The sequence below is a fragment of the Osmerus eperlanus genome, chromosome 7 (assembly GCF_963692335.1).
Source record: "Osmerus eperlanus chromosome 7, fOsmEpe2.1, whole genome shotgun sequence".
Lineage (NCBI taxonomy): Eukaryota > Metazoa > Chordata > Actinopteri > Osmeriformes > Osmeridae > Osmerus > Osmerus eperlanus.
Window position 1 is genome coordinate 1,107,594 of NC_085024.1, and position 27,248 is coordinate 1,134,841.

Consider the following 27,248-nt stretch of genomic DNA (forward strand, 5'->3'; position numbering starts at 1 on the left):
GCTAAAGGGACAATTGATTAACTTAGCTTCAACCCTTACGACGAACGGGGCCCTGGTCTGTGATCTGCTTGATCTGTGATATTTCAAAGGTTCTAACATTTGAGCTTGCACACCAACGAACAAGTGTTGTTGAATCGGATTTTTTTTTTTACATAATAGAAAATAACGTAATACATAAACGAAGGTTTTTAAAGTACATTCTTTTACATTCTAACTTTTGTTTGTACCCATATATTGTACCCGTGTCTTTGTCAAACGCCCTGTTTTCGTCTTGACGGAAAACCCCAACAAAGGGCACGAGGGAGTGTCGGATGACGTCAGCACTCTGGCAACACGCGTGAACGCGCTTGCAGGCGCTTTTACGATTGGTCGATGTGATTCTAAGCTGGTGTGTGATTGGTCAGAAGTGAGATAGTCGAGCTACATTTGCCCGAGTCAGGATCCATTTTGTTGCCATTCAGAGTCGGAGAGGAGAGACAGACCATCGTACCATTATAATAGTGGTTTCACAAATTGGTGGAAATAGCGATCTACCATCACACATATACTTTAACCGTCAACCTGACACATATCTGACGAAGGGCTTTCACCATCCAAGCCAGAGGAAGTCGGTAAGAAAGATGCCTGGAAGTTACCAGCCGCTAATGTTGCTAGCATTGCAACTAAGCTTGTTGTTTTCAGACAGACTGGCGTCGCCATGTTAGAGGTCTTCTTTGTTTTGGTTCTGTGCCAGAGACGGAAAATTGATATACTTCCGTTTTTCATATTTCGACTGTTAAGATTGGAGTAATTATAAGGACACAAATGTATTTATTTTTGTAGAAATAAAATAATATTTACGTTGTAAACTTGGGATTGGAGCTAGCCGTTGGCGTAATTGCTTCTGCTTGCAAACGAACAAAAGCTTTCGACGATTTACAGAATGGGTCGTCTTCGTCGACGATAACAGTTGTTTACATATTACCGTACTTAGTTTGTTTTATAACTGCTATTATCGAGTTTACTATTTGGTTTATACTATTTAATCAACACCTTCCCATCAATTTACACGGATTTGTGCCATTTGGTGTTATTGTGTGCTGACGCAGTAAGATAACCCGAGGCTTTACATGATTCTACTCCTAGTTGTCTTGAATGTAGGACTCTTAAATTAGATAATGGAGGCAAAACGCCATAACAATTTAGAAATATTTCTGAATTGCGGATTGTGTTAATTTTCTTTCAGATTTGTCTTCTCGGAGCACCGTGTTCCGAGGTGAATTGATGTTCAGCTCAGGAACGCGAGAAAACATCGCTGATCGGCACATGAAAACCTCAGACCTTGCTGGACACAAAAGTGCAGCGAGAAGTAGATCGAAAACTACTTTGAGGACCTGGAGCCCAATTGGAGAGGAGAAATTAAGAAAAAAAGATCTCTGCTCAGTCAATTTTCTGACAACAAAGAGGTGAGACGAAGCCGTTGGCTGGTGGGGGAGGGGCGGTGGTTAATCTGTCTGGTAGCCCATTTTGCAGTATCTCTGACGCACGTATCCACACAGACTTCATAACATCAAGAACAACAATAAATGCGATTTAAGATACAATCCTATTAAGGTATTAAATGTTGTTTTTTCTTTACATAAAGCATTCATTAAATGATGTAAACTCAAGCTACTGTTCTCCCCCCAGGTGACAGTAGAGTGCTAGCAGTATGGGAGGAGGAGAGAGGTACAACATTCCTGTGTCCCACCCCGAGCGCCCCATGCCCAAGAAAACCCACCACCTGGGCCGCGGCAAGCAGAAGGGCCGTGACGCGAGCGGCGTGTCCGCGGTGGCGTTGGCCGGGTTCCACCAGGCCCTCCGCAGGGCCGACAAGGCCCCGCTCTGGGCCGCCGAGGCGCGGCAGGCCGCGTCCCCTGACACGAGCGCTTCGGTCCGCTTCACTGCCAGCTACCATCACAGCTGGGAGGGCGCTGTGCCCCACCTGAGCATGCTGCTGGGGGCACAGGGCGGGGTGAGCTACGCAGGGGCCAAGTTCAGCGAGCCACCCTCCCCCAGCGTGCTGCCCAAGCCCCCCCACCACTGGACGACCCGGCCTGGGGACCACCGCGAGATGATGGCCTTCCAGCTGAAGAGTCTCCTCAAGGTCCAGGCCTGACCCCCCCCCCCCCCCCCGGACCACAGCCTCCCAGGGCTCGCCCGCCTGCAACACTGCAGCACTGTAATACACGTACCTGTTTATACGAGGCGCCACCTAGAGGTGGGAGGTCAGGCATGGTGGGCCTTCATGGCCAGTGTTCGTCACCCGATGGTTTATTTAGGTTTTTAAACAAGTCTACAGATATTACAGTATTGCAGCCTTGCTGGTGGGTGCTCTCACTGGAGCCGGTTTTTGTAACTAACGATGAACTGGATATCCTCTTGAGCTTTCTCTTGTTTAGTTCTTTATTTGGTGGCTGTTGCAGTCGTGAGCCACTCCTCCCCGTGGGGGAAGACTCCTCCCCGTGGGGGAAGACTCCTCCCCGTGGGGGAAGACTCCTCCCCGTGGGGGAAGACTCCTCCCCGTGGGGGAAGACTCCTCCCCGTGGGGGAAGACTCCTCCCCGTGGGGGAAGACTCCTCCCCGTGGGGGAAGACTCCTCCCCGTGGGGGAAGACTCCTCCCCGTGGGGGAAGACTCCTCCCCGTGGGGGAAGACTCCTCCCCGTGGGGGAAGACTCCTCACGGTAGTTGTAATCTCTTGAGGTCCGTTTCTGTGGACAGGTATTGATGAACAGTTCACAGGAGAAGACTAAGGTGCTAAAACCTCACATCTCACATTTGTTGAATTTTAAATTCTGACTGGTCTTTTTAATTTCCCATTCCCTGTTTCCCTGTGTGTTTGGGTCGCACAAGTCACTGGACTGTTCTGCAGGGAAGCCTGCTCTACTGGAGGTGGCTGTAGTGGGAGTGTGGAGTTTCCCCTCAACCTGAAGTGTAATATGAGACATGGCACGCAGGCTCTGGACTGACACTCCTGTACTTTTTTTATAGCGCTGCGCGCTCTGCACTATAGGAGTGTCCATGTCCAGGGCCCCAGGCTCAGTCGTGGCATTATTCTGAGATCCTGTTTAGCGTCGTAGTGTAAAAGAAGGTGATAACTGTGGGTCCGTTGTGTGTGTTAACCAAAGCAATGTTTTTAGCTGTACTGTTGGACCTGGTCCCCGGTGCCACATCCTCCATGGCCCCCCAGCAGGGTGACCAGCAGGGTGACCAGCAGGGTGACCAGCAGGGGCGTCCTCCTCCAGCCACGTCTCTCTGGCGCCCCCCGCAGGGTGAGCGGGAGGGCCGTCCCACTGGGGCCCCAGGGCTGTTCTGCTTCTGGTGCTCCAGCTGGGGTGGCCTGCCTGCGGGGGGGGGTCAGAGGGGAGAGGTGGGGGGGGGTCGGGCGTGGTGTGGCCCAGGCGGACGCAGGGTCGATCCGGAGGTGTTTACATTTAGAAGCAGGTCTCAGAATGTGGCCGCACTGCCTCTTGCACTGCAGTCAGATCTGTGTTCATGTGTTACTGGCCAACATGCATTCCTGTCAGACGTGCGTTATTGACTATCTCCCGGTGGACTGTGGAGGCACGGCGGTGTCTCGTTCCTCTCCTGTAGAACGCAAACTGTAACGGCCAGTTTAGGGATGACTAAACAAGCGTTGAGAGCTTGCAGATATGTTAAGAGCCATGTAAATAAGGAAATGTATAAGAATACTTGTAGCATATGTACATTTTGCAGGGCAATTTTAAACCTGCTTGATAAAGTATTTTTAGTAATACACTGAATGTATAAGTCATGCTAAGGACTTGACTTGACTTCAAATGCTGAAGATTATTTTTGTAAAAAAAAAAAATAACTGCCTCCGGCATGTCAATACCCCAGCACTGTGTCCTGTTGCCAGTGATCTTGCACATTATGTTTTTATTTTGTATCATGCACAGTGTAGGGTATATGATGCTGCTGTGCACAAAGAAAAACTCCAAATTTCCATTACTTAAGGAGACTTTGATATGTATGAATTGTTCATTTATTTCTGAATGCTCTTATAACTTGAAAGCTTTTTTTGTTTTCATTGTCTTAACCTTATCGTGCCTGCCATGGATTCCAAAATTGAAAAGTGAAGTTATTGAACTGTTAACAGGTAGATTTTGTGTTTTGGTAGGTACAGTCTAGACAGTTCTTCAATGACAATACATTCATGTGTGGATGTGAAGCCAGCCGGCTGTGTCTGCCCCCCCCGCTGGCAGACACAGCCGGCTGGTACGGATGGAGATACTTCCACCAGTTCCTTTTTTAATTTTGTTACGATTAATGATTCATACATGTATAAGTCTCTTTGAAAAGAAAAAAAAAAATTGGGAACTCCTGAAGTTTCGCAAATTGGCTGTTAATTAATCCCACTTGTCACCTGTTATGAAATGCCCAATGTCCTCAAGTTCATTCAATTTGGATAAAGAAAAAAAGTTTTTAATTGGTAAGACTAAAGTATGAACCAAAAAAATAAATCCCTTCCCTCCCCCTAATGATTGTCTCTTTACTGACCATCTCTCTCAACACCACATCTACGTCTTACTACATGGACTCTTGTAGTCCATAGTATCTTGCAGAACTCTGTGATTAGTTAACTAGCATTTTCTCCAGTCCAGCCACAGAAGATCCGAGAAGTTGTCTTGTGATTCATGTACCAGCAACCAGATGCCGATAATCCCTACAAACCATACCTTTTATTGGCACGAGTATACATATTGGAGTATAAGAATATTAACAGGGTGACCAGACCTCTTTTACCTGAACATGTCCTCTTTACAATCGTCCGGGATTTTTCCTCGTCGGATATTTGTTCTTCTCGGGGTCTTTCACAAACTAGTTATTACCATAGAGTTAATATAACTAGAGGAAGCAACTTTTGTCTTCCAAGATGGCGTCCCCATTCATTTCTATGAAAAGTGCTCAGTGGCGCAGTGAGGCAAGCGAGAGTACGAAACTGGACCGCGCCATCTTTCCACTTCCGACTCTTCCGGTCTAGCTTTAAACAGTGGCTCTCTTTTGCCCTAGCTCCGAGACCTCGTGCACGCTTGCAACTAGCTGTACACGTCATACTTTGCGACAACCAGTCGCGAGCATAGATTTATATGGTTGCGAGCGTGTGAGCTAAGGCATTGCAGTGGCAGAATGGGGTACAAGTCCGATAAGAATCAGAGACATGATGCAACCTTTACGGAAATGTATGCTGTCACTGTATAGTATTCCTTTCACTTGTTTTTTAGAAATAAGCTATAGGGCTAAATATAGGGCTATTCTAGATGGAACTCATCACATATGTTGTTTTTTTTCTTCGTGATTTGAGTATTTTCCAATGCATTGTATCGGATTAAATAAACTGTTAACATGAACACTTAGCTCCGTCGTTGTTCTCGCCAGGCAAATAAAGCTTAGTTATTTTTGTAACAGAAATCTTCCATAATGCAGACTTACCATAGCTTACTGTCAACTTTATATTCAAACGAAATGCCACGAAAATCACACTGCCTTCAATTTAACATCAGTGTAGAAATGTGGCTTGTGTTTTATATGTTCAACCTACAAATTGGTTTTATAGGGTTAACCCTAACCCAAACGCCTAATTAATGGGCATATTAACAGAACTATATACAAGACGTTTCCATCAGATATAAGTGGGGGTGAAACATAGAGTCACTGAGGACCTTCATTGTCCCACAAAAGCAGTCTGGCTTTGACACGATCAAAAAAAGAATAATGAGTGTGTTTAACAAAAGCTTCTGAAGGCAAGACTAATATTATTTAAATATATTTATCATTTCCTATTGTGGTTATCAGTTAAAGTACTATTAATCTTCGTCTTTGCTCCAGATGGACATGTCAACAATCTATGATCACGCTTAACATAATATAATATTTGCCATCATGTCATGAACGTTTTTACGAAAAAATCTAATCTATTTTAAAATAACGGGAATAAACTATATTAACAACATTTCATGTATGTGTGACAACCATTTGCTAAACTTGCTACAACAGGGCAGGCAACTCAAGCCATTTCTTTCAGCTCCAGGTAAATCGGCTATCGGCCAATGTGAACTTTTGTGCTCGTGCCCTGTTAGTATCCGCGAGGACATTTGCAGGCAACTTTTATTGACGTAAGCAAATAAATTGGGTGCTAGTTTACCCATTTCGGATTGGTTTCAAACTTAGCAAAAATCAGGAAAAAATATTCTATGAAAAAGCTAGTAGTATGAGCCAGGTTCGAGAATCGAACAAAAATTATTGGGGGAGATAGTTTTGTAAATGTTGACTGGAGTTAATAGAATAAAAACGACCGGAAGAGTCGGAAGTCAAACACGAAATGCAATACCACCTACCTCCACCGGGGCCGTTGCTTCAAGCCGAGGGGCGAGGGGTTTGGTTATTACGCGCCAGCGCTGACTGTAGAGAGAACTGTCATTGATCGACCGCCTTCTCAGTGTTGCCAGATGCACAATAACCACAGAAGCACTGGACTAAAAACATCTGATCGCTGTTCTGCTACAGGGCTCGCAAACTTAAATCCTTAATGGGGAAAGTGTTCGTCTCTTCACTAACGGAGTTACAAAATTAAACCGCAAATGTTTACTCCTCGACAGGTCTGCAAACGCCTTTGTAAACCGAGATTTGTTAAAACGTTTGTTAAACGAGACCGTAGGTCGAGGTTTACAAACAAATCGTTTTAACAAATCGAGGCGACAAAGCGTTTGCTGACCTGTTGAGTAAACATTTGGTTTCTTATATACTTCAACAATACGTGGGAAGATCCCAAATCAAACACGTCGAATCTGCAGTAGACGCCATGTTGTCAGAGCAATCAGCTGCACTTGCACTGGTGACGTCACTACATCTCCAAGGCAACATATAATTTAGTCATTTAGCAGACGCTCTTATCCAGAGCGACTTACAGTAAGTACAGGGACATTCCCCCGAGGCAAGTAGGGTGAAGTGCCTTGCCCAAGGACACAACATCATTTGACACGGCCGGGAATCGAACCAGCGACCTTCTGATTACTAGCTGTTCAGCCACCTGACATCAATCCGACTTCTTCGATTGCGGGGCGTTTGCGGACCTGTGCAAAAACCATATTTGATTGTTTTAGTTTTTTGGGGGGCAATTTAGGCTACTTTGTTGCCGAGTAGATGCCACGTTGTTAAGGTCAATGGCTACATCTCCAAGGCAACAGCTTGTTGCTAGGTCCGTAAAAACGTTTATTTACCTCTGCGAACTTTCAGGAGGTATATAAACGGTATTATTAACTTTTGAGAATGTCTTCTGGACCAAAAGGAACAGCGTATTGGTCCAATTATTACAGTAGTATATAAGAAACTGAGTTGTGGGTTTCATAAGAAGCGTATTATCAATCTGCAGATTGGAGAGAATGTTTAAATAACACGACGACGTCAAATGAGCCGTTCAGACACAACGGTAAAGAAGTCTCTCTGAGGATTGGACGGTGTTGATAGTGAATAGAGAAAACAAATATGACATCATTTACAGTCAAATAGGGTGTGTCAGGAATCGGAGGGCAATCCTCTCCAGAATCTCTCCAGAGTACTCTCTCGTGCACTCATCTTCATCTCAGCCCACAGGTTTGCAATAGGGTTAAATTAATATGGCCTGTGTCACCTTATCTATATAGGCTACAATAGCCTACGTTTTACTGTTGGCGAATTCCTAAATAGGCTACTTTGATCAACTTCAAAAACTCATAAATGGCAAAATGCTTTAGTTACATTTTGTTCATAACAATATGTAGGCGTGTCAAGAATTGTGGCATGGCACACGGTTTCAAAAGAAATTAAAACAAATATTGATGACATTTTATGTTCCTGATATTAAATTGAAGGTTTAATATATGACATTAGGCTGATTTTTTTCACTCATCTTTGCCATTGTGGTGCCAGTAATACTGGAGTTGGCTGTATGACCATGTGATAAGGTAATGGATATTGTGATCAGCATAAGCACATAGTAAATATATTTTCTTCCACCTCATACATCCCTGAAATGTTCAAATAGAGCTGTGTTCATGTATGTTTAATACAACTAAATGCCCCATTATTTTCACCTTGTATGCATTGCAGTAGGCTACTGTGTCTGAGTTCTCTTTATCTCGCACGCTACCTCATCAATTTAACAATCCTAAAAACCAACTGCTACTTGAATCAATTATTTATCAATGCAGTAATTCAGTATTTCTTTTTAACTTACTGTGGGAGAAGGTGCTCAAATCCAACTGACAGAGAAATACTTCTGTGCTGCCTGCCGTGAACAGCCCTGACCTGTTCTCATGATCAAGCCTCAAACTTGTTAAAACTCACTTAAATGATCACTATTTCTTTCTTTTTTCTACCTTTTGTTAAATATATCATTATAGTTTTTTGTTTAAAATAAATTTGATGTAACCAATCAAAATGATAATTTATTAGATGTTTTTCACTAGCTAGTGAAAAAGGGAAGGTCCAGGCTTGGCTTATCAGGTACAAGAACCAAGCACTGTACGTTGCAAGTTAGAAGACACAAACTAGGCTGTGGGAAGCAGGATCTACAAAATGGATATGATTGTAAACACAAAACAGTTGTGTGGCAAGTAGTTTACTGAGAGGGAAATAAAAGTAGAATTTTGGTAGTTTTGGACCTCTGGCTGTGAGCAGCCAGAGGTCCAAACTCCAGCAACATTTCTGCCTCAGAAATTCAAATAGAACGAAATTCAGGCTGCTGAAATTCGAATGGTGAATTTCTTATCCCAGAAATTTGAGCCCCAAAAATTCGATTGCAACATCCGGGATACCAAGGTTTTGAAATACTCAGACCGGACCTCTCTCCTCAGACCCCAGGCTGTGATTGTATGACTGATCTGCATGTATGACTGATCTGCAGCTACATCTGGATGAGGGGCCTGAGGAGAGAGGTCTGCAGTTGGACCCTTCTGGAGGAGAGGTCTGCAGTGGGACCCTTTTGGATGAGAGAGGTCTGCAGTGGGACCCTTCTGGAGGAGAGAGGTCTGCAGTGGGACCCTTCTGGAGGAGAGGTCTGCAGTGGGACCCTTCTGGAGGAGAGGTCTGCAGTGGGACCCTTCTGGAGGAGAGAGGTCTGCAGTGGGACCCTTCTGGAGGAGAGAGGTCTGCAGTGGGACCCTTCTCAGAGAAGCAGACTCGGCTCCAGAACTAATTAAATGGATGGGCATTTTTTTTTTCACAAGGGGGGGGGCACGCATTTACAAAGCATATATGACAGTCGAAATAAGAGCAGACCTACATATACTTCAGAAAAGTGTAGCCATCTTGATATTTAATTTATAGCCAATGCCAGTATTAAAGGAATATATTGTACAGGAGATGGGAATAATTGAGTCTGGACAACTTTCGGATGTCCATTTCTATTGTCTATCAATTCACTCATATAACAGGCGTGTTATAGCTTGTTGGTGCGGATAAGTGAGACGGCTCGATTGCATTCAGGCTCGATTGCCTTACCTATCCTTGGTATTCCGGATGTTGCAATCTGAATTTTTTGGATCTGAATTTCACCATTCGAATTTGAGCAGCCTGAATTTTGTTCCATTTGAATTTCTAAAGCTTGAAGATTTTATTTAATTTGAGCAAATTGAATTTCGGAATTTTTGTATCAATACATTTTTTTCTCATTGAAATAAATTAATATTTCAATTTTAAAAGCGGTGAATTCAAAACCACCAAATTCAGAGTTCTGATTTGCTTCCATATATTTCAGCAGTAGATAACCATCAAGCTTGTTGAGTGTCTTTCTAAACAGCACCACACGTGCACAGCATCTAACTTTTTTTCTTTCATTCAGATTAAGTACAGTAAATGTTTTGATCTTACTTTTCCTACCATTTATATACCTATACATGCACAAATACATCTAATGAAATATATCCAATCAAGTACTCCAAAGAAAGTTTCCAAAGGCAAACTGAAATAGAATGGTTTATTGACATGAGCAAAAAGCATGTGTAATAAAACTGCATTAAAATAATAACTATGGGCACTTCAAAAAATATATATGGATTTGGATCTTGATCTTCACGTGCAGATAAACAAAAGAAAACAATTGAGTCACATGGACTCCAGAAAGCAGACATCTTGCATTAGGGTGCAATTACAGAACTGTTCTTTATAAACATGTAGCCAAACAGTCACACAATCTGCGCTGCTAAACACACATAGCACGGGCTACAAACAGACCCAAGAGGAATACAGGATGGTTACAGAATTGGTCTGAAAGGAAGTCGAATTTGCTTAAACACTAATTAACAAAGACCTACTGTCAACAGATCTGAAAACTACCATAAAAATAATCCAAATGACATTGATAAAAACGTTGCTGCCACTTGATCTTTAACAAAAATATTTCCACTGATACAGGATGTTTCACCCACCGTTACATGGAAGTACAAAAAGAGTTAACAGGAGCTAACCCTAACTGGAGCTAACCCAAACAGGCTACTCTGGAGCCAACCACTGTCATCTCATCTCCTCATCTCCCCCCCCCCCCCCCCCATCTCTGCATGGGACCAATGAACCACTTTAGAACACTTGACTTCATATCTTCGGCGGGGGGCGGGGTTAACATGTAAACCTAAATCTGAAGCTACCCCGTCTCCCTCCCAAACTGGCCACACATCCCACCGCTACCGTGACAACTGAGGTAGAACCAGAGAGACAGACGCAGAAGTCAGCACTCGCTACCTACCGTACTCAACATAGTGAACACCAACGCCTTCAGGAGACAGGAAGGGGGAGGGAGGGAGGGGAGAGCTCAGTGGCCCCCAGACTTGCGTCCGGCCCAGGACCGGGAGCGAGAGCGCGAGCGGGAGAGGGAGCGGGAGAAGGAGCGCGAGGGTGAGCGTCCGGGGGCCTGCCTCTGGGAGGCGGAGGGGTGGAAGTCATCCACGGGGCCGGGGGACTTGGAGGGAGACTTCCGGGCTTTGGGCCGCGCCCTGGGGGGTGAGGCGGAGCGGGAAGCTGAACGGGAGCGCAGGGGCGGGGCGTGGTGCATACGTTGGTCTCGGGGGGGGCCTCGGTACCTGGCAGGACACAACAGCCCAATCATTAACAGACATCCACAGCCCCTTCATTAACAAACATCCACAGCATGGTGCAGCATCTAGTACTGTTCCTTAAGGCCCTGTGCTGCAGCTCCTGAACCAGCCCTGATGCACACAGGACCGGACGAGAAAGAGACAGAGAGACTACAGACAAGCAGGAGAGAGAGACTACAGACAAGCAGGAGAGAGAGAGGGACTACAGACAAGCAGGAGAGAGAGAGACTACAGACAAGCAGGAGAGAGAGAGACTACAGACAAGCAGGAGAGAGAGACTACAGACAAGCGGGAGAGAGAGACTACCGACAAGCAGGAGAGAGAGACTACAGACAAGCGGGAGAGAGAGACTACAGACAAGCGGGAGAGAGAGACTACAGACAAGCAGGAGAGCGAGACTACAGACAAGCGGGAGAGAGAACAAGAGAATGATAGAGTAACACACAGCGATGGCAGCAGTAACTAGAGGCTGACAAACAGGAGAGCAGGAATATTCTTAGACACCATGAACATCAGTCCAGCTGGAGGTCCACCTACCGCTCGTTTTCATGGCTTCTGCTGCGTCTATGTCGGCCGTACGACCTGGACCTGAGAAACACACCACACCTGTTTATCAGTCACAGCCCAGACAGCAGGGGTGGAGGTGAAGCCCTCACACAGCAGAAAGATAACTCAGCAGCTAGGAGGAACATCTGTCTGGCTTTGAGGGGCTGCAGGGCTGGGTGTGACTGCAGATCACATGACCTACTAATAATAAATTAATTTAGCTGCTAGCTGGTAACCCCATTTTAGCGTGTACAGGAAGGGAATTGAAACCTGCGACCTCTTGATCTGCTGTCCGATACTCTAACCACTGAGCTACACCTGTCCCCATATCCCCCCTCTGAAGGTTAAATGCCAAATAAAAATGCTAAATACAAGCTAACTGCTTAACACAAGCTAAATGCAAAATACAAGCTAAATGCAATCTAAAGGCTAAATACAAGCTAAATGCAAGCTAAATGCTTAATGCAAGCTAACTGCTGAATACAAGCTGAATGCAAAATGCAAGCTAAATGGCGGCAGAAGTGGCGTGCGAAGCAGACTCACTCCCGGGGGCTGGGGGAGCGGCGGGGCCGCCGGTCATAGGATGGGCTCCGCGAGCGCCGCCGGTCGTAGCTGCGGCTACGAGACCTGCGGCGCCGACCCTCACGCTCGTAGTCGTCATGGCGAGAGAAGCTGCGCGGGGAGCTCTCCTTGGTCTTCATCTGGCCGGGCGCTGCGGAGAGACGAGAGGCTCAACACTACAGCAACATAGGCTACTACTGCAACATCTACACCTGGAACACAGGCTACTACTGCAACATCTACACCTGGAACACAGGCTACTACTGCAACATCTACACCTGGAACACAGGCTACTACTGCAACATCTACACCTGGAACACAGGCTACTACTGCAACATCTACACCTGGAACACAGGCTACTACTGCAACATCTACACCTGGAACACAGGCTACTACTGCAACATCTACACCTGGAACACAGGCTACTACTGCAACATCTACACCTGGAACACAGGCTACTACTGCAACATCTACACCTGGAACACAGGCTACTACTGCAACATCTACACCTGGAACACAGGCTACTACTGCAACATCTACACCTGGAACACAGGCTACTACTGCAACATCTACACCTGGAACACAGGCTACTGCTGCAACATCTACACCTGGAACACAGGCTACTGCTGCAACATCTACACCTGGAACACAGGCTACTACTGCAACATCTACACCTGGAACACAGGCTACTACTGCAACATCTACACCTGGAACACAGGCTACTGCTGCAACATCTACACCTGGAACACAGGCTGCTGCTGCAACATCTACACCTGGAACACAGGCTACTACTGCAACATCTACACCTGGAACACAGGCTACTACTGCAACATCTACACCTGGAACACAGGCTACTGCTGCAACATCTACACCTGGAACACAGGCTACTACTGCAACATCTACACCTGGAACACAGGCTACTACTGCAACATCTACACCTGGAACACAGGCTACTACTGCAACATCTACACCTGGAACACAGGCTGCTGCTGCAACATCTACACCTGGAACACAGGCTGCTGCTGCAACATCTACACCTGGAACACAGGCTACTACTGCAACATCTACACCTGGAACACAGGCTGCTGCTGCAACATCTACACCTGGAACACAGGCTACTACTGCAACATCTACACCTGGAACACAGGCTACTACTGCAACATCTACACCTGGAACACAGGCTACTACTGCAACATCTACACCTGGAACACAGGCTACTGCTGCAACATCTACACCTGGAACACAGGCTACTGCTGCAACATCTACACCTGGAACACAGGCTACTACTGCAACATCTACACCTGGAACACAGGCTGCTGCTGCAACATCTACACCTGGAACACAGGCTACTACTGCAACATCTACACCTGGAACACAGGCTGCTGCTGCAACATCTACACCTGGAACACAGGCTACTACTGCAACATCTACACCTGGAACACAGGCTACTACTGCAACATCTACACCTGGAACACAGGCTACTACTGCAACATCTACACCTGGAACACAGGCTACTACTGCTCATACAACATCTACACCTGGAACACAGGCTACTACTGCAACATCTACACCTGGAACACAGGCTACTACTGCAACATCTACACCTGGAACACAGGCTACTACTGCAACATCTACACCTGGAACACAGGCTACTACTGCAACATCTACACCTGGAACACAGGCTGCTGCTGCAACATCTACACCTGGAACACAGGCTACTACTGCAACATCTACACCTGGAACACAGGCTACTACTGCAACATCTACACCTGGAACACAGGCTACTACTGCAACATCTACACCTGGAACACAGGCTACTACTGCAACATCTACACCTGGAACACAGGCTACTACTGCAACATCTACACCTGGAACACAGGCTGCTGCTGCAACATCTACACCTGGAACACAGGCTACTACTGCAACATCTACACCTGGAACACAGGCTACTACTGCAACATCTACACCTGGAACACAGGCTACTGCTGCAACATCTACACCTGGAACACAGGCTGCTGCTGCAACATCTACACCTGGAACACAGGCTACTACTGCAACATCTACACCTGGAACACAGGCTACTACTGCAACATCTACACCTGGAACACAGGCTACTACTGCAACATCTACACCTGGAACACAGGCTACTACTGCAACATCTACACCTGGAACACAGGCTACTACTGCAACATCTACACCTGGAACACAGGCTACTACTGCAACATCTACACCTGGAACACAGGCTACTACTGCAACATCTACACCTGGAACACAGGCTACTACTGCAACATCTACACCTGGAACACAGGCTACTACTGCAACATCTACACCTGGAACACAGGCTTCTGCTGCAACATCTACACCTGGAACACAGGCTGCTGCTGCAACATCTACACCTGGAACACAGGCTACTGCTGCAACATCTACACCTGGAACACAGGCTGCTGCTGCAACATCTACACCTGGAACACAGGCTGCTGCTGCAACATCTACACCTGGAACACAGGCTGCTGCTGCAACATCTACACCTGGAACACAGGCTACTGCTGCAACATCTACACCTGGAACACAGGCTGCTGCTGCAACATCTACACCTGGAACACAGGCTACTACTGCAACATCTACACCTGGAACACAGGCTACTACTGCAACATCTACACCTGGAACACAGGCTACTGCTGCAACATCTACACCTGGAACACAGGCTGCTGCTGCAACATCTACACCTGGAACACAGGCTGCTGCTGCAACATCTACACCTGGAACACAGGCTACTGCTGCAACATCTACACCTGGAACACAGGCTACTGCTGCAACATCTACACCTGGAACACAGGCTACTACTGCAACATCTACACCTGGAACACAGGCTACTACTGCAACATCTACACCTGGAACACAGGCTACTGCTGCAACATCTACACCTGGAACACAGGCTACTACTGCAACATCTACACCTGGAACACAGGCTGCTGCTGCAACATCTACACCTGGAACACAGGCTACTGCTGCAACATCTACACCTGGAACACAGGCTGCTGCTGCAACATCTACACCTGGAACACAGGCTACTACTGCAACATCTACACCTGGAACACAGGCTACTGCTGCAACATCTACACCTGGAACACAGGCTGCTGCTGCAACATCTACACCTGGAACACAGGCTACTACTGCAACATCTACACCTGGAACACAGGCTACTACTGCAACATCTACACCTGGAACACAGGCTGCTGCTGCAACATCTACACCTGGAACACAGGCTACTACTGCAACATCTACACCTGGAACACAGGCTACTACTGCAACATCTACACCTGGAACACAGGCTGCTGCTGCAACATCTACACCTGGAACACAGGCTACTACTGCAACATCTACACCTGGAACACAGGCTACTACTGCTCATACAACATCTACACCTGGAACACAGGCTACTACTGCAACATCTACACCTGGAACACAGGCTACTGCTGCAACATCTACACCTGGAACACAGGCTACTACTGCAACATCTACACCTGGAACACAGGCTACTGCTGCAACATCTACACCTGGAACACAGGCTGCTGCTGCAACATCTACACCTGGAACACAGGCTACTACTGCAACATCTACACCTGGAACACAGGCTACTACTGCAACATCTACACCTGGAACACAGGCTACTACTGCAACATCTACACCTGGAACACAGGCTACTACTGCAACATCTACACCTGGAACACAGGCTACTACTGCAACATCTACACCTGGAACACAGGCTACTGCTGCAACATCTACACCTGGAACACAGGCTGCTGCTGCAACATCTACACCTGGAACACAGGCTACTACTGCAACATCTACACCTGGAACACAGGCTACTACTGCAACATCTACACCTGGAACACAGGCTACTGCTGCAACATCTACACCTGGAACACAGGCTGCTGCTGCAACATCTACACCTGGAACACAGGCTACTACTGCAACATCTACACCTGGAACACAGGCTACTACTGCAACATCTACACCTGGAACACAGGCTGCTGCTGCAACATCTACACCTGGAACACAGGCTACTACTGCAACATCTACACCTGGAACACAGGCTACTGCTGCAACATCTACACCTGGAACACAGGCTACTACTGCTCATACAACATCTACACCTGGAACACAGGCTACTACTGCAACATCTACACCTGGAACACAGGCTGCTACTGCAACATCTACACCTGGAACACAGGCTACTACTGCAACATCTACACCTGGAACACAGGCTACTACTGCAACATCTACACCTGGAACACAGGCTACTACTGCAACATCTACACCTGGAACACAGGCTGCTGCTGCTCATACAACATCTACACCTGGAATACTCATGCTGCACTCACATCTACACCTGGAATACTTCACAGCAGCTCACAATATCTATATGTTTCATATTTATACATTTAATACTTCATAAGAGCGTTATTAAAATATAAATGAAGTTTAATGGCCAAGTAAGTTTACACAACCAAAGAAATTACTATGGCAGACAGGTGCATACAGTAAACAAAAACTTTGTGTGCGCCATCCTTAAATATAAAAAATGCATCTATACGTTACATTTATACATTTAGGGTCTGAAAACAAGTTGAGATGCATTTCTGTTGTCTCATCGTAAACTGTTTACTCACACAGCTACAGCCAAGATATTAATAAGATAAAAAGCAATTTGACAGAATAAACATTATGACGTCTTACTTTTACGATCGCCCTGCGCAAACTGGATCTCGATCTGCCGTCCACAGACCCACTTCCTGTCCAGGTTGTGCAAGGCATCCTCAGCATCACGGACGTCTTCGAACGTGGCGACAGTTAAGGCATTCCACGCAGGGTCGGAGTGTGGACACAACTAACCTAAACACTGCTTCTAAACACCCTGAACACTCGGCCAGACCAAGGACACAACTAGGGCCAGAAGTACTGACGGGGGAACATTTGAAACAGCTAAGATGATCATGTTAAAGTCAAATAAATCACATCAGTGTCTTGTCTTGATTTAGTGTACAATCACAAAGTCGAACACTTTAATACATCGGATCCGGATACTTTTCCTTTTGGTTGGAGAGAATGCAAACACAGAGGTGATGATCTGGATTTGATAGGATACAAATATTTTGCTTTTTACCTTTAAAACGCTTGGCCTTTGACCTTCAGCTTGGCCTTTATGCTCTTTAACGGCTTGTCAGAAGAACTTGAGACTTGTCTTTGCCCAATAAACTCTTTTCCTCTCTCTGGTAGACAAACGGGAGCGGGGACACCCACTCTGGTGCCTCTTTTCTCCTCTTTGTATCTTCATGCTTTAAATTTCTCTTTATTTTCCAAATTCCATCTATTTTCATGTCTCCTGAAATCCTTTGTCTTGCCTCTACCCTACACCCGCCTTTCAACTTTCTTTGCTGTGGGCGACTCCAGGTCTGTATGTCTTTACAATGTCTAAGGCAACAGAAGAAACGTTGGTTAGGCGATATCAAACTACTCCTTGATACATTCTGTTGTGACTAAAGTAAATTACATTTAGTTCCCCATCCGTATGCATTACGCTAAACAGACATTCAACCTTTTCCTATGCATTCCCAAATACATGTTGGCTACGGCACACAAACACAAAACATTGAGCTAAAACAGTGGAACGTGGCAATCATCAGACACACAGCGAATAAAGGATATTGAATGTAAGCAAATCCTCTTGGTCGTCGAGTATAGAAGTCAAGCGGAATGTAGACATCTACAATAGGCCCGTAACGACCAAACTCACGACGTAAATCCTCTGGCCTGAAGTGTCGTGAAATAAGGACATTTAGACCTATCTGGATGGATCCATGATAGCCCTACAGTGGCCCGTTTGGACCATTCCTGGTGATGCATCTCTGCACAGCACAGCCGCGTGTTAACGTAACACACCGGCCCAAGTTACTTTGGGATGCCGTGTAACCAGCTGTAACTAACCGTGCATTCAATACGTGTACGAAGACATGGGCTTTTACATATTTAAGTGTAAGCGTAGCAGCATAATTGACCCGCAACACAAACAGCGTTTCAAATAACATGAGCTCCCAATATCAGAAGTAGGCTAACTGGGCTAGCTTTATTGCTGGTATCAAGGCATCGTCGTTTTTGGATTGAAAACTTTCAATTTCAGATCATACCTAGCTAGACTAGCTACATTTGATTGTAGCTGCCTACTGTAGCACTACAATTCCTAGGTAGCTAACTACATATAGCCTATTTATAAAAAGACAGCTAGCCTACCGTTATCTTTTATGCTCGTGATTCTAGAAGCCTGCTAAGGCTAGCCAGCTAGCGCTAACTTCAAACAGTTTATAACCGCTATTACCCAGCAATCATCTTAGCTAGCTAGCGACTAGCACTGTGTAGCCATTCGCTAGCTAGCTATAGCTAGCTATACGAGCTAGTTTGCCTAGCCGCATAACGTTAGAGGCCAAAGATTATAGCTACCTGGATTCGTCCGAGATGTTTCTAATGAAGAGAGAGGTGTTTGGAGGCCTCAGATACCTGGCCATGGTAAATCTAACCAGTAACAGTAATGTAACTACAGTTGACGGTAACTCCGGGCTTGTAGGCGGGTGGCTCCGGGCTGTCTCGCCGCTGTGGAAGGTGGTAGTGATGCGTTATTCCCGAACGATTCGTTATTTTTGAACGAATCTTTAAAGTGAACGAAATGAACTGAATCTTCCACCCAAAAGATTCGTTCGTTTTAGTCTCTGCCTAAGCTTCTGCTTTAGGAGAATTGAATGAACTATACAAGAAATAAGGAAGCAGTTCTGAACTGTTTCCGCCAGTTCTTGAGGTTTGTTCAGTTCACCAATTTGTCCGCAAATAAGTGAATCACCGGAAATAGTTCGCGAATCAGCGAATGAATCAGTGAACAAATCTTTTTGGTGAACGAAATAATAAGATTTGAGCTGCCGAAAGGAATCAAAACTCCCGCACTGCGCATGCTCAGCAGTCTGTTTGGCTCCCAAGAGAAGGGAGGTGATCACTGACCTCACGGCCATTTTAACATACTGCTCAGACATAGAGACAGTCCGTCATTTATCATGCTTTCATATGTTGTTTTACAGGCATCGGCCCCCACACTATTATTATAAAGAAGCAAATAAGAATAAGAAAGTACAATTGTTTCCATCTTCGGAATTTTTGTGGTCGAAGTCGAATTTCCCGTAACGACGTGCGTCGTAGGCTACTAGTACATTTCAATGTATTTTTACATTATGTTAAGTCTTGTTTTTTCCCCACATAACTACACGCCTTGACAAGTCACCGACAGATTGCTTATCCATTTGAATTCTGCACCAAATAGAGCGAGGTGACAAGTAAATGTTAATGCAATAGACAATATGTGGTAAGTAAGTAAGACTTTATTTATATAGCACATTTCATACAAGAATTGTAGCTCAAGGTGCTTTACATAAAATCAATAAAAACAATAATACAAGTGATAAACAATTCAAACAAAAATAAAAATCCCAATAAGATCTCTGTTCAAGAGAGAAAACAACTTTAACCCTCGTGCTGCCTTCGGGTCACATGACCCAAAGGTTCATAACGAACCATCATTGTGTTTACCCAATTTTACCCAATACAAAAACAAATAAAAATACTTTTCTTTTAACCTTCGCAATGTGGGGGGTCTGAGACAGCCCGACGGTTAAAAGAAAATGCTTCACTTTGTTTTTGTATGCGGTAAAGTTGTCACAATACGACGGTGGGTCACAATGACTGATGGGTCAGAACGACCCGAGGAGAACACAAGGGTTAAACATGCATCTTAAAAGTAACATATACATTTGGTTCACCCCTGGTCTGTATATATAAAACATACACTCTGTTAACAGACCCTTTCCCCAGGTTAAGAGTATGGGCCGTATTCTCTGTTAACGGATCCTTTGCCTCAGATCAAGAATACAGATTGTTTTACATATTTGTTTAAATACTTCACGCAACCAGAGTTCTTGTACGCTATCAGAGTTCGCCGACTCTGACCTAGACAAAGTAAAATTAGCAAGTCAAATAATGACCCAAATTTACTAAACCAAGATTCTACAATAAAATAACTAATAAAAGTAGGATTACAAGTAACACACATACATTTGGTTCACCCCTGGTCTGTAGGCCTATATATAAAACCATACACTCTGTTAACAGATCCTTTCCCCAGGTCAAGAGTATGGGCCGTGTTCTCTGTTAACGGATCCTTTGCCTCAGATCAAGAATACAGATTGTTTTACATATTTGTTTAAATACTTCACGTGACCAGAGTTCTTGTACGCTATCAGAGTTCGCCAACTCTGACCTAGACAAAGTAAAAATAGCAAGTCAAATAATGACCCAAATTTACTAAACCAAGATTCTACAATAATATAACTAATACAAGTAGGAAAACCCTTTTGAGATAAAATTACTTAAATGCTTCGGTAAAAAGGTAGGTTTTAAGCTGTCTTTTAACCCTCGTGCTGCCTTCGGGTCACATGACCCAAAGGTTCATAACGAACCATCGTTGTGTTTACCCAATTTTACCCAATACAAAAACAAATAAAAATAATTTTCTTTTAACCTTCGCAATGTGGGGGGTCTGAGACAGCCCAACGGTTAAAAGAAAATGCTTCACTTTGTTTTTGTATGCCGTAAAGTTGTCGCAATACGACGGTGGGTCACAATGACTGATGGGTCAGAACGACCCGAAGATAACACAAGGGTTAAAAATGTCTAGAGTGTTTGCTTCCCTAATATTTATGGGTAATTTGTTCCATAGTTTTGGGGCGTAATTGACAAAGGCCGAATCACCAATCTTCTTATGACTGCTTCTGGTGACCTCTAATAGGCCTGCATTTGATGATCGCAGTGTTCTAGCTGGTGTGTAGTTTATAAAGGAGTTAGCAATGTAGTGGTGCTGTCTCACTGCCACATGGAATTCCCATTTGAATAAAGAGTAAAACCCTGTCAATCATAGACATATATATAACCCTAACCCATATATATATGTCTATGCTGTCAATATGAAATGCAATGTAGCCTATTAGGGTTTCGTTAAAATTGTATTCAAAATAGTTCAAACTGAATTGAGGATTGCATTGTCATTTGCGCATTGAATTTCCGTTTGAAAAATGCATTTTCATTTGAATAAAGATTCTAATAAGCTTCCATACATAACAACAATTGTTCCCCTCTCCGCTTGCTTGGTGTAAGTAGTTTATAAAGACAATCAGACAAGTCGGATGATAATGTCAAGCAACAAGTTTATTTAAATAGCCAGTATGTCTCCCTCCAGGATCACATCTTCTTGCTCTTCCTGATGAGTGATGTGGATCCCACCGTTAGAGTCTGCAGCAGAAGGAAATATCGCATCAATAGTCATCATTTCCAAATCACATACAGCTTTATTATACACATACTCGTTGCAATTGAAAACTGTAAGCTGAGGGATTGTGGAAGCTCTGGAATGCCACAGACAGTGACAACATTACCAACCTCCCACATCTCTCCTCCCTTGAGCTCCTGGACATGGGAGAACTTCTCTGTGTTGCACACCATCTTGCCACCCTCCATCTTGACAATGCACTAGATGTCAAAGTTCAGGGGAGACAGGGTCACAGAGAACATGAATGGATTGAATACAGTGTTGCTATTTACATTTAATATTTAGTTCATTTAGTTGCGCTTTAGTAACTTAAGTAAAAAAACTATAATGTGGCTTTTCTGGCTTTTTTCCCTCAGACAGCAAGGAGAGAGACAGGACAGCAGAGAGAGAGACAGGACAGCAGGAGAGAGACAGGACAGCAGGAGAGAGACAGGACAGCAGGAGAGAGACAGGACAGCAAGAGAGAGACAGGACAGCAGGAGAGAGACAGGACAGCAGGAGAGAGAGACAGGACAGCAGGGAGAGAGAGACAGGACAGCAGGAGAGAGACAGGACAGCAGAGAGAGAGACAGGACAGCAGGAGAGAGACAGGACAGCAAGAGAGAGACAGGACAGCAGGAGAGAGACAGGACAGCAGGAGAGAGAGACAGGACAGCAGGAGAGAGACAGGACAGCAGGAGAGGCAGGACAGCAGAGAGAGAGACAGGACAGCAGGAGAGAGACAGGACAGCAGGAGAGAGGCAGGACAGCAGAGAGAGAGACAGGACAGCAGGAGAGAGACAGGACAGCAGAGAGAGAGACAGGACAGCAGGAGAGAGACAGGACAGCAGGAGAGAGAGACAGGACAGCAGGGAGAGAGACAGGACAGCAGGAGAGAGAGAGACAGGACAGCAGGAGAGAGAGACAGGACAGCAGGAGAGAGAGACAGGACAGCAGAGAGAGAGGCAGGACAGAGAGAGACAGGACAGCAGGAGAGAGACAAGACAGCAGGGAGAGAGACAGGACAGCAGGAGAGAGAGACAGGACAGCAGGAGAGAGACAAGACAGCAGGGAGAGAGAGACAGGACAGCAGGAGAGAGAGACAGGACAGCAGGAGAGAGACAAGACAGCAGGGAGAGAGAGACAGGACAGCAGGAGAGAGAATCAGGACAGCAGGAGAGAGACAGTACAGCAGGACAGAGAGAGACAGGACAGCAGGAGAGAGATACAGGACAGCAGGAGAGAGAGACAGGACAGCAGGAGAGATAGACAGGACAGCAGGAGAGAGACAGGACAGCAGGGAGAGAGAGACAGGACAGCAGGAGAGAGATACAGGACAGCAGGAGAGAGAGACAGGACAGCAGGAGAGATAGACAGGACAGCAGGAGAGAGACAGGACAGCAGGGAGAGAGAGACAGGACAGCAGGAGAGAGAATCAGGACAGCAGGAGAGAGACAGGACAGCAGGACAGAGAGAATCAGGACAGCAGGAGAGAGACAGGACAGCAGGGAGAGAGAGACAGGACAGCAGGAGAGAGAGACAGGACAGCAGGAGAGAGCTACAGGACAGCAGGAGAGAGAGACAGGACAGCAGGAGAGAGAGACAGGACAGCAGGAGAGAGACAGGACAGCAGGAGAGAGAGACAGGACAGCAGGGAGAGAGAGACAGGACAGCAGGAGAGAGACAGGTACAGACAGACCTGCTACAGACCTGCAACAGACCTGGTACAGACCTGCTACAGACCTGGTACAGACCTGCTACAGACTTGCTACAGACCTGCTACAGACCTGGTACGAACCCCAGACAGCCTGCTAGCGTACCTTCAGCTTTTTGCCATCCATGGTTGTGATCTCAGCCTCTTTGCCGATGGTGAAGGAGTTGGTGACAGACTTGCCAGGGGTTTTGGAGGTGATGACAAAGTCGTTGCCATTTTGCTGGATCTCTGTCACAGGCTTGATGTCCTTGGCCAGCTTGATGACATCTTCTGGAAGGGCTGGGGGTGGGGATAAAGACTTAGGGTTAGGGTTAGGGTAGAGGGGTTAGGGTGAAATCATCCCCAGCGCCCCCAGTGTGTCTGAGTGACAGGCTCACTCACAGATGGCTCTGAGGAACTCCTCGTAGTTCTCCTGAGCGTACACCTGCCACGTTCCACTGAAGGCCATGTTCTCCTGAGGCTGCTTCGGGCTAGCTAGGGAGGTCCACGCTGGCCCAGGTACTTATGCTGTTCTTCAGCAGGCGGTCTGGCCTTTGTCTAATCAGTAACGGTGACTCTGAAGTAATCCACTCTGTTTGAACAACCTGGAGTTCGGTTACTCCTGTGTTTGACGTGACCCCGGGTTCATCCGGGGTCACTCCCCTCCGGGGTGAACCCGGAGGGGAGTTTGAGCTGGTGAGATGTGCATTCATGACTGCTTTCATTCAAACAACTCATAACACAGGAATGAAAGCACCCCAGACTGGAAGGGGATCACATTGTGCCCACCCTAAATTGCATTTTCTAATATTTATGAGTTTATAGACAACACACACATTATGGTATCCAACATTTGTTCAGTGTTTGACAACATAAGTTTCTCAGATTTCTCAACCATTTCTCAACAAGTGACTGACAGCCCTGACAAGTAGTTATGAGGTAAAAATGGATTGAAAGATTTCCATCATTTGACGTCTGTGATCTGTATGTATCCCATAATAAGCCTGTCTTGCTGGAAGTGCAACCAGGCAACCCGACTCTGTCGTCCAGGAGGTCAACAACACTGTGGACAGTTTGCAGAAGAGACACTCTTGCATAATCATACTGGGAGAAAATTATATCACGCTTACAAGTGTTCAATTTCTTTACCTTTTTATTACATCTGTATTGATTGATGGGTATACTGACCATCGATGCACAGCAAGATCTAGGATGTTGTGTAATATAATAAAGTCACATGCATGTTTGTTGGAGTGAATCCAGGAGAGAACAGCTGAGAGAACGTTCTGGAGAACAGGAGCAGCTCAGTGGGAGAGCATGACTACAGATCAAGAGGTTGCAGGCTCAAATCCCCCCTGTACGCTCTGGATTCAGGTATCTGTGAAATGTTTGCTCTCCATGACTGCAGCGTGTGACAGACTGGCAGTGCTGGCCTGGTCAGCTTCAGATACAGGGTGAGCTAAGTGGCTACAGTCACTGCATAAATGACAGAAAAACATGAAGGGAACCTTTACTTCCTTAATTTCCTCTTGTGAGGATCATTAAAGTGTTATCTTGTTCAGTCTTTAACTGTTCACATGGCATCTCTACTGAAATACTGTATCTTCTTATCTGAGATCAGAGCTGGGCTGTTCATGTTACCAGCTGTCCAGGAACCTTCTCTTACAAGCTATGACGGTCTACACGCATAATTAGAGTTTCTAGACAGCCGTGATAGGATCCATTGTTATATTTCAATTAACATCTTAGAATATTTCTCTGGTAGTCAAGTGAAGTGATTTAGGATTCTCATTCTTACATTATAATGATTATTTCTCTTCTCATATGTACTGTGGTACACGCACAGGTACTAACTGTAAACACACACACACACACACACACACGGGTACTAACCATCTTTTTGCTTCAACTAGTGGCTGCCCTCCACACGAGAACCTCAACACATCACACTGGACCAACCACCTTCCCAACACCTGTCTGTCCAGATAATCCCCTGGGCCCTCTTCTCTCGCTCTCTCTCTCCCTCACTCCCTCTCTCTCTCTCTCTCTCTCTCCATCTCTCCCTCCCTCTCCCTTTCCCTCCATTCCTCCTTCCCTCCCTCTCCCTCTCTCTCTCCCCTTCTCTCTCTCCCTCTCACTCCATCTCCACAGCATCCGGGGGGGGCTTCTCCCCGTGCTTGTAAACGCTCACAGTCACGTTCACTGTCTGGGAGCCGTGCTGGTTGCGGACAAAGATGCTGTATCTCCCGGAGTCCTGACTTGTCACGTTGTTGACAGTGAGGGTGCTGGACTTGGGCTCCTTGGTGACGGAGAACTGACCCCCCGACACAATCTCCCGGTCGTTCCTCAGCCAGAACATCTCCGGGGCGGGGTCCCCGTCAGCGAAACAGGTGAGGCACAGAGACTGGGGGGGGGGGGAGGAAGGGGAGAGGGGGTGGAGGAGAAGGAGGGGCAGGAGAGTGAGGATCTGAATCAGAATCTACAGCATCAGTCAGAGCTGGTGTGATGTTTCACTAAGAGAGAACTCATCCATAATATAGGCCTACCAACCACCTTAGAGAGGCCTGGTTAGCAGGAAGGGTTGGCCTGCTAGCAGGAAGGGTTAGCCTGCTAGCAGGAAGGGTTAGCCAGCTAGATACACAAAGGGTTAGCCTGCTAGATACACAAAAGGTTAGCCTGCTAGATACAGGAAGGGTTAGCCTGCTTGCAGGAAGGGTTAGCCTGCTAAATACATGAAGGGTTAGCCTGCTAGATACACAAAAGGTTAGCCTGCTAGATACACGAAGGGTTAGCCTGCTCGCAGGAAGGGTTAGCCTGCTAAATACACAAAGGGTTAGCCTGCTACATACACAAGCCTAAATTGTAGGCTTATGAAGGTTGATAATTCCACAACACATATATTCAGATTTCCTGAGACCAGTGGTAACTTGTCTCCTATACATAATCTTAAATGAGCTCACTGCTAATGGTAGCCTACTACTGACTGTTCTAAACCGAAAACTGACAATGCAAACAATCGCAAAACCAAGTTATCACACAATGCATAATAAAAATATATTTAATCCAGTTCTACATAATGTCAACTAATTATGAAGGCATAAATCCACTCAAGAGGTCAAATTTATCTAATCTTTAGTCAGCCAAAACTGGCCGCATGTCAGCACACTATCGAACGATTTACTTTCGCAATATATACAAAGGCTCATTGGTAATCGTCCGACGTATCTCATGCTTCATATGAATCCCAGACACAAGCCAGGACGTGGTCTGCTCTAGGTGACAGTGATGTGGCCTGCTCTAGGTGACAGTGATGTGGTCTGCTGTAGGTGACAGTGATGTGGTCTGCTCTAGGTGACAGTGATGTGGCCTGCTGTAGGTGACAGTGATGTGGCCTGCTGTAGGTGACAGTGATGTGGTCTGCTGTAGGTGACAGTGATGTGGCCTGCTGTAGGTGACAGTGATGTGGCCTGCTGTAGGTGACAGTGATGTGGCCTGCTCTAGGTGACAGTGATGTGGCCTGCTCTAGGTGACAGTGATGTGGCCTGCTCTAGGTGACAGTGATGTGGCCTGCTCTAGGTGACAGTGATGTGGTCTGCTGTAGGTGACAGTGATGTGGCCTGCTCTAGGTGACAGTGATGTGGCCTGCTCTAGGTGACAGTGATGTGGTCTGCTCTAGGTGACAGTGATGTGGCCTGCTCTAGGTGACAGTGATGTGGCCTGCTCTAGGTGACAGTGATGTGGTCTGCTGTAGGTTACAGTGATGTGGCCTGCTCTAGGTGACAGTGATGTGGCCTGCTCTAGGTGACAGTGATGTGCTCTGCTGTAGGTGACAGTGATGTGGCCTGCTCTAGGTGACAGTGATGTGGCCTGCTCTAGGTGACAGTGATGTGCTCTGCTGTAGGTGACAGTGATGTGGCCTGCTGTAGGTGACAGTGATGT

The 27,248-nt window shown here is 46.0% G+C and overlaps 4 protein-coding genes across 5 annotated transcripts in view; 1 reads left to right on the forward strand and 3 right to left on the reverse strand.

Moving 5' to 3' along the window:
- Positions 1 to 431: 431 nt before the first annotated feature.
- pnrc2 (proline-rich nuclear receptor coactivator 2) lies at positions 432 to 4,302 on the forward strand. Its single transcript, XM_062466411.1, has 3 exons — positions 432 to 611; positions 1,226 to 1,445; positions 1,669 to 4,302. The coding sequence occupies exon 3, from the start codon at positions 1,691 to 1,693 to the stop codon at positions 2,135 to 2,137; it is 447 nt and encodes a 148-aa protein (XP_062322395.1). The 5' UTR covers positions 432 to 611; positions 1,226 to 1,445; positions 1,669 to 1,690; the 3' UTR covers positions 2,138 to 4,302.
- A 5,679-nt stretch (positions 4,303 to 9,981) lies between these two features.
- On the reverse strand, positions 9,982 to 19,003 carry srsf10a (serine and arginine rich splicing factor 10a). 2 transcript variants are annotated; one of them, XM_062466413.1, is made up of 6 exons: positions 18,715 to 18,991; positions 17,926 to 18,030; positions 16,957 to 17,060; positions 12,199 to 12,367; positions 11,647 to 11,697; positions 9,982 to 11,094 (listed from the first exon to the last, which is right to left on the reverse strand). In XM_062466413.1, the coding sequence occupies exons 1-6, from the start codon at positions 18,777 to 18,779 to the stop codon at positions 10,827 to 10,829; spliced, it is 762 nt and encodes a 253-aa protein (XP_062322397.1). In that variant the 5' UTR covers positions 18,780 to 18,991; the 3' UTR covers positions 9,982 to 10,826. The 2 variants fall into 2 exon arrangements, with proteins under 2 accessions (XP_062322397.1, XP_062322398.1); XM_062466414.1 differs by lacking the exon at positions 11,647 to 11,697 and having other exon boundaries at positions 18,715 to 19,003.
- A 2,492-nt stretch (positions 19,004 to 21,495) lies between these two features.
- fabp10a (fatty acid binding protein 10a, liver basic) lies at positions 21,496 to 23,871 on the reverse strand. Its single transcript, XM_062466422.1, has 4 exons — positions 23,712 to 23,871; positions 23,437 to 23,609; positions 21,748 to 21,837; positions 21,496 to 21,600 (listed from the first exon to the last, which is right to left on the reverse strand). The coding sequence occupies exons 1-4, from the start codon at positions 23,776 to 23,778 to the stop codon at positions 21,550 to 21,552; spliced, it is 381 nt and encodes a 126-aa protein (XP_062322406.1). The 5' UTR covers positions 23,779 to 23,871; the 3' UTR covers positions 21,496 to 21,549.
- Positions 23,872 to 24,444: 573 nt separating this feature from the next.
- myom3 (myomesin 3) overlaps positions 24,445 to 27,248 on the reverse strand; it is a 57,825-nt gene continuing 55,021 nt past the window's right edge. Inside the window, exon 35 of the mRNA XM_062466136.1 lies at positions 24,445 to 25,713. Within this exon, the coding sequence (XP_062322120.1) occupies positions 25,444 to 25,713 (270 nt within the window). The 3' untranslated portion in view covers positions 24,445 to 25,443. The remainder of the gene's footprint in view (positions 25,714 to 27,248) is intronic.

Coding starts and splice junctions, on each gene's coding strand:
- pnrc2 (XM_062466411.1), top strand. CDS start 1,691: ATGGGAGGAGGAGAGAGGTACAACATTCCTGTGTCCCACCCCGAGCGC.
- srsf10a (XM_062466413.1), bottom strand. CDS start 18,779: ATGGCCAGGTATCTGAGGCCTCCAAACACCTCTCTCTTCATTAGAAAC. Junction 17,061..17,925: donor AGAGGATTTGCTTACATTCA/ATATCCTTTATT, acceptor AACTGTCGCCAC/GTTCGAAGACGTCCGTGATG. Junction 11,698..12,198: donor CGCTCCCCCAGCCCCCGGGA/GTGAGTCTGCTT, acceptor TGTGTTTCTCAG/GTCCAGGTCGTACGGCCGAC.
- fabp10a (XM_062466422.1), bottom strand. CDS start 23,778: ATGGCCTTCAGTGGAACGTGGCAGGTGTACGCTCAGGAGAACTACGAG. Junction 21,838..23,436: donor TGGATGGCAAAAAGCTGAAG/GTACGCTAGCAG, acceptor TTTGACATCTAG/TGCATTGTCAAGATGGAGGG. Junction 21,601..21,747: donor AGGGAGGAGAGATGTGGGAG/GTTGGTAATGTT, acceptor CTTCTGCTGCAG/ACTCTAACGGTGGGATCCAC.